The following is a 7,063-nucleotide window of genomic DNA, read 5'->3' on the forward strand; positions in this document are numbered from 1 at the left end:
AAACACCATGATCCACCTAATTTTTTCAAGGGCCAAAAAGATTAATTAAATGGGTATATGATGGAAGCTATCATCTCTGCATTTAAAAGTATTTTCTGGTAGTGAAACCTGTGCAATTCCTCCTGAATGCAAAAAGCATCTGCCTTACTTTCTTGGACCAAGGAGGAAAGATGATTTAAAGAGCTTCCATTTGGCCTTTCGTAACTATAAGAATTCTTACCATGGATCAAAGAGGGCTCTGCCAGTTGCTAAGCATGTCAATATTGGTTATATCTTGGGGAGTCATGGATGTGCCATGGAACAGACTTTGACCAGAGCTCCTTTTATCATCTGTCCCCCATTTTGAGTGCTTGGCATCAGTCCCTAGTCCCTGTGTCAAGCAGCCCTTGAGAATCTGAAAATCCACTTTCCACAGTGTGTTCGTCCTTGGGGAAACATCTTTCCGTTTCTGGGGGGACGTATTGGGGAGCACTTACTGCACATCACTTGCAGTGGCATTGAGGGTTCTTCCTCAAGGGACCTGGCTGCCGCCTCAGTTGACGCTCTGGGTGTGACGTTACTTTAAGAAGGCAGCTAATGTCAGCCTTTGCTTACTAGGTCTTTTGGTTTCTATGGTTATTCACGGCAAACAATATGCTTGGGGTACACATCCATCTCACCCTTAGGAACACTTTCATTATGTGCCCACAGACCAAGGTAACCTGATTGCTGTTCTGGCTTTGCTGCCAGTTTTGGTAATTACACCCAGCTTGCCTCTCTTGTGCAAATGCTGCCACTAAGCTTGGACTATTACGGAATCCTATCACCCCTGTAGTCATTATTATTATTAGGGATGCTAGTTCCATGGAAGCATCTCCTACTTCAGCCTTACAGGGGACACTGAGCTTCTCAAAGATACCACTGCCCTTCTCACCAGTGTTTTCCTCATCAGCTGACTCAAGGCTCTGTCCAGCCAGCCTTCCCAGGGAACATTGTCAGGGGCTGGGGCCTTTGTTCTCCCATGATAAACTCATTCCAAGGCTTGCTTCTCCCTGAGGCTTGATTCCTTCCTCAGTATTCTGTCCAGGCCATTTTGTTATCCCTACTTCATTTCCTGCAGGCTTTCACGGCAGTCAAGCTTCAAAGAACCATCTCAGCAGGGCCCTGGTAGTCCATCCAGGTGTCCTCGCCTGACTATGACATACTGAGCCACGGGGGTCGTTTCTCTATCAGTCCTCCCTTCTCCAAACTGATATTTTTATACTTGTTCACTCCCACACCCCTCAAGTCCCACACCTGCAATATCCACTCCTAGGTTCTGGCCTGTGGTCTCCCAGTTACTGGCAGTTCTTATCAGCTAGATCTAGTGACTCTGGTTGACAAAATAATGTCCTCCCTGTGAAGGATCTGCACTTGCACTTTCCCACTCAGGCTATACTGAGAGCTGACCCTCATGTTTAGTCTGGAGACAATGAAGGGAGGTCAGAGCAAATCTTGAGGACAAATATGACCTTGTCAGGCATATGTTTCTGATGAAGTCTTCATGGTCTTCAGGAGAGGGAGTTTTTTCTGCTTGGACAAGGGGGATGGGTTGCTTCCACCAGCTCAAATGGCTCAAGGGAATTTAGGGTTCAAGTTCCCAAGGATCACTCACACAATTATTCCCATCCTAGGCCTCAGGGCCTTTCCCCCAACCCCCTCAGGGCCTTGATTTTAGCATAGAGACCTACCAAGGATATGCCTTCAATCACCTTTGCAGCTTTGCTGACCTTTTAATTAAAGCTTGAGCCAGATTTGTAGCAGTCTATCCTATGGCTTCAAAAATGAGGGTCTTTTTAAATGCTGGTATGCAGGCTTTCCAACTCTCATGGTGAGCCCTGAGTTGATAGCTGGCTGACCATGAAAGTTAAAAAAAAAAAGCTAACAAATTCGGTCATCCTTATAATTACCACATTCCCTTCTTATTCAAGTGCTAGAGCTACCATGCAGACTAATATTTCACCTTCATTTCTATTCACCCCAGGAAAGAGGACTCTTAGTAACTGCGACACAGCAGTTCACCAGAAGCTATTCCTGTTGCCAATCTGACTAGCGAATGGCCGTAAGACCTAAGGGACTGCATTTGAGGCTTTCTTCTTACACCAAATTTCACAGCTTGATTTCCCCTAAAAGCATAACTTAAGACAACTACTTGTGCATGCCCAGGTCATTTGGGAGGCAGTCTAGTGAGAAGCAGTGAGAGAATGGGGAGAAAGATATAGAAGATGATATAAGAACACATAATTGAAGTTGCTATTGTGGGCAGCCAGAACTCAATTTCACCAAGATCACTTGAGAAGAACACAGAATGACCTTACAAAACTGTCCAGCTAAAGGATAAGAGGCAGGAGCCTTTCTCCATTGGCTACTGTCACCTAGTGGTTGAAAGGTGGTCCCTGGAGTGTTAACTTACCCATACTTCAAAGCTGCACCTGTTGTGAGCTGAGACTTTGCATGGGCAAAGTCAGAAGAGCCTCAGGGAAGAAAGCAAAGGGACCTGGTAAACACTAGAGAAGAGAAACTGTCAGGGAGAAGTGAGTGGCAGCTTGCACGAAACTGTCCTCATATCCAAGTCAAAAATCAGAGGTGATGCTCAGAATATGAGTCAGGACACCAAAGGCTTTTGTCACAACTGGACTGTTAATTTCCTAAAAGTTGATAGTTCATAGTTGCAAGTCTTTGTTTACCACAACAGTTATAATAAAGGTGTCACATTAATGTAATGGAGTCAATCATTATTCGATACATACTCTTTAAGGACTACTCAGTCTGTCATACATCTCAAATCTGACATGTAAGATATTTCACTGACTCCATTACTTTGCTAAAGCTGCCATAACAAGTATCACAGATTGGGTGGCTTAAATAGCAGAAATGGAGCGAGCGCCCGCAGCCTCCCTGCCCCTCCCGCAACGCTCGACCCCGGGATCCCCCCGGCTTGCCTGCCCACCATGGCTGACAAGGAAGCAGCTTTTGATGACACAGTAGAAGAACGTGTGATCAACGAAGAGTACAAAATATGGAAAAAGAACACCCCTTTTCTTTACGATTTGGTGATGACCCATGCCCTAGAGTGGCCCAGTTTAACTGCGCAGTGGCTTCCAGATGTAACCAGACCAGAAGGGAAAGATTTCAGCATCCATCGACTTGTCCTGGGGACACACACATCGGATGAACAAAATCATCTTGTGATAGCTAGTGTGCAGCTCCCTAATGATGATGCCCAGTTTGATGCTTCACACTACGACAGTGAGAAAGGAGAATTTGGAGGTTTTGGTTCAGTTAGTGGAAAAATTGAAATAGAAATCAAGATCAACCATGAAGGAGAAGTAAATAGGGCATGTTATATGCCCCAGAACCCTTGCATCATTGCAACAAAGACTCCATCCAGTGATGTTCTTGTTTTTGACTATACAAAACATCCTTCTAAACCAGACCCTTCTGGAGAGTGCAATCCAGACTTGCGTCTCCGTGAACATCAGAAGGAAGGCTATGGGCTTTCTTGGAACCCAAATCTCAGTGGGCATTTACTTAGTCCTTCAGACGACCATACCATCTGTCTGTGGGACATCAGTGCTGTTCCAAAGGAAGGAAAAATTGTGGATGCTAAGACCATCTTTACAGGGCATACAGCAGTAGTAGAAGATGTTTCCTGGCATCTGCTCCATGAGTCTCTGTTTGGATCAGTTGCTGATGATCAAAAACTTATGATCTGGGATACCCGTTCAAACAATACTTCCAAACCAAGCCACTCAGTTGATGCTCACACTGCTGAAGTGAACTGCCTTTCTTTCAATCCTTACAGTGAGTTCATTCTTGCCACAGGATCAGCTGACAAGACTGTTGCCTTGTGGGATCTGAGAAATCTGAAACTTAAGTTGCATTCCTTTGAATCACATAAGGATGAAATATTCCAAGTTCAGTGGTCGCCTCACAATGAGACTATTTTGGCTTCCAGTGGTACTGATCGCAGACTCAATGTCTGGGATTTGAGTAAAATTGGAGAGGAACAATCTCCAGAAGATGCAGGAGATGGGCCACCAGAGTTGTTGTTTATTCATGGTGGTCACACTGCCAAGATATCTGATTTCTCCTGGAATCCCAATGAACCTTGGGTGATTTGTTCTGTATCAGAAGACAATATCATGCAAGTGTGGCAAATGGCAGAGAACATTTATAATGATGAAGACCCTGAAGGAAGCGTGGATCCAGAAGGACAAGGGTCCTAGATATGTCTGTGGTTCTTGTGATTTTAGACTCCCCTTTTTTCCTCTCTGCCCTGAGATTGATCTAACACTGGTTTTGAGACACAGACCTTGTTTGGCTGTCCCTCTACAGTAGGTACCATCAGCCAATGCCATTGGCCCAAACAGGGTGTTTTCTAAATATTAACTGGAGGATTTGATTCATCAAAGCCACTGGCTTGCTTATATTTAAATTTTCTTAAGGAATTTTTTAGTAACAAAGGTCTAAACTAGCCACAAAAAGGGGAATACTGTGTATGGTTATTTTTCTTCTTAGGCTATATCCCCTGGTTTTTCAGACCCATTTAAATAAAGGCTAGAGTGAGTAAAGAATAAAGCCAAGTGAGGTAGGTGTCTGAGCCATGAAGTATAAATACTATACTGCAAGATGTCATTTTTATTCAGGAAATAGGGGAGATTCAAGTCACATAAATTCTTACTCTAAAATCTTCACACTTGACTTTCCAGGATGCACATTTTCCTATGTAGACCAGTTTCCTCTCAATTTCTTCAGTTAAGTCATAACTTACTTGTTCCTCTTGCCCCGTATATTTTTGCTTGTTAGTGTATTTCTTGAGCTGTTTTCATATTCTTTCTTTCCTTTCTGTGAAATGGTTTTTAAAAAAAAAAAAAACTTGGGACCACCAAGTTGTAAAGATGTATTTTTTACCAGACAGTTGTACCACAGGTAGACTGTCCAGTTAAGTTGAGAAAAGAGTGAATCAATAGCTTGTATTTGTTTTAAAATTAAATTAATCCTGGTTAAGAGTTGCTTTTTTTTTTTTAGGAGTTAGTCTTTGACCACTAGTTTGATACCATCTCTATTTTGGGTGACCTGTTCCACCAGCAGGCCTGTTACTCTTCATGACTAACTGTGTAAGTGCTTATAATGGAATAAATTGCTTTTCTACATAAAAAATAAATAAATAAATAAATAGCAGAAATGTATTTCTTCACATTTCTGGAGTTCAAGATCAAGGTGTTTGTAGGGTTGGTTTCTTCTGAGGCCTCTCTCTTGGCTCTCACATCGTTTTCCCACTATACACAGCTGTGTCCAAATCTCCTCTTTTTATGAGTGCACCAGTAAGATTGGATTGGGGACCACCCTCATCACCTCATTTTAACTTAGGTACCTCTTTACAGACCCTGTTTCTAAATATAGTCACACTCTGAAGTATTAGGGGCTAAGACTTCAATATGTGAATTTTGTGTGTGTGTGGAGGGGGGAAGGGACACAATTTAGCCCATAACATTTGACCTTTACATTAAAAGCTATTTAGTTTAAAGGAAATTCTAACTATTCTCAAAATATATTTGCCAGTCTGAAATTGACAGTAGCTGATGGACATAATCTAGGAAGGACAGGATGTGCTGGTAAAGAGCGAAACGATAAACCAGTCCTTGGTGAGAGGCAAGACCAAATTTGCACAGATCGGCTGTTAACAGTTTTCCTATTTTAGTTATGCTTGTAGAGGTCAGCATATTAGCATTACTGTAGATCTGATTACTGCCTTCTCTTAATGTCTCTGTCTATTTTGGTTGACTCTACTTGGACTACCCTCCCCTCCCCTCTTTCCCCAATTCCCAACCTATTTGAATCCTTCCCATCATTTAGGTTCTGGCTTCTAGAGGAAACTTTCAAAAGCCACCCCAGCCAATATTTGACTTGTTTTGAATCTCCGTACTACTTAACACTCATTTGGCACCTCACTTAAGTCTTCATTCACCAAGTATTTACTGAGTGCCAACTACTTACCAAGCACTCTTCCTGGATGATGGCCATACAGCTGTGAAAAAACCTTGCTCTCATGGAACAAACATTCCAGTAGAGCAAAAGAGGTGGGGGAGACAGAACACCAAATGTGTGAGAAGTGAACAAAGCTGTTAAGAGGACAAGAAAAGCAAGGTGAGGACTGTGTGTAGCAGGGGGAGGAGTGGGAAGCTCTCCCACATAAGGTAGTCTGGGAAAAACTAGCAGGTCACATTTGAGCGGTGACCCAAAGAAAGTGGGGAAACACATCCTGTGAATATCTGAGACGGCAGCGTTCCAGGGAGAAGGGGCAGGAAGTCCAGAGGGCAGATGTTCGGTACGCTTAGAGAGGGTCAGATGGGCTTTGAAGAGTGGCTCTGGGTGTGGTCCTCAAGTTCTTTCTTACAAGCCTGATAAGGGTTTTGACCTTTAATCTCAGAAAATGCTAAGCATTAAAGGGCTCTGAGCAGACGAAAGGTATATTCTGTTACAGATTCTAAAGGATCATCACAGTTGCCAAATGGAATTAGGGTGTAGAGAAATAAAAGGAAAGAATAAAGATAGAAACACCTGTCCAGCTACTGTAATTGTCCGGTCGTGAGTAAATGGTACCTTATTATACCTCTTTCATTGTAAGTTGTTTTATAGTGACATTTACCTTTTCATGAGTATCCAGAACTCCTTGAGGGCAGAGAACTCATACTTGTAATTTACGGATTATGTATGACATACACATATGCCCATTTAATGGGTGCTCACTCAATAAATGTTTGAATGCCTAACAGTAGTATTAAATCCACATAATTCAGGTAACAAACATCGTTGAAAGGCTTTGGCATTTACTATTTCTTTCAGATATTTAACTTCCCTAAAACTTAATTTCAACATTTATAAAGTGCAGATTAACACCAACCCAGCAAAGCTGGTAGATTCAATGCAAATGCCTAACCAGACCCAGCCCTTAAAGATATCTGCCACACTTGAACATAAAGCCTCACACCCAATACAAAATAAAACGCTGCCTTTTCTATATAATGCCTGTGAAATATTA

The 7,063-nt window shown here is 42.5% G+C and overlaps 1 protein-coding gene across 1 annotated transcript; it reads left to right on the forward strand.

Moving 5' to 3' along the window:
* The first annotated feature begins 2,901 nt into the window (after window positions 1-2,901).
* On the forward strand, window positions 2,902-5,197 carry LOC118914170 (histone-binding protein RBBP4-like). The gene has a single exon (XM_036888758.2). It carries the CDS (start codon window positions 2,970-2,972, stop codon window positions 4,245-4,247), a length of 1,278 nt encoding a protein of 425 aa, XP_036744653.2. The 5' UTR covers window positions 2,902-2,969; the 3' UTR covers window positions 4,248-5,197.
* The last annotated feature ends 1,866 nt before the right edge of the window (window positions 5,198-7,063 follow it).

The sequence above is a fragment of the Manis pentadactyla genome, chromosome 16 (genome assembly GCF_030020395.1).
Source record: "Manis pentadactyla isolate mManPen7 chromosome 16, mManPen7.hap1, whole genome shotgun sequence".
Lineage (NCBI taxonomy): Eukaryota > Metazoa > Chordata > Mammalia > Pholidota > Manidae > Manis > Manis pentadactyla.

Coding starts and splice junctions, on each gene's coding strand:
- LOC118914170 (XM_036888758.2), top strand. CDS start 2,970: ATGGCTGACAAGGAAGCAGCTTTTGATGACACAGTAGAAGAACGTGTG.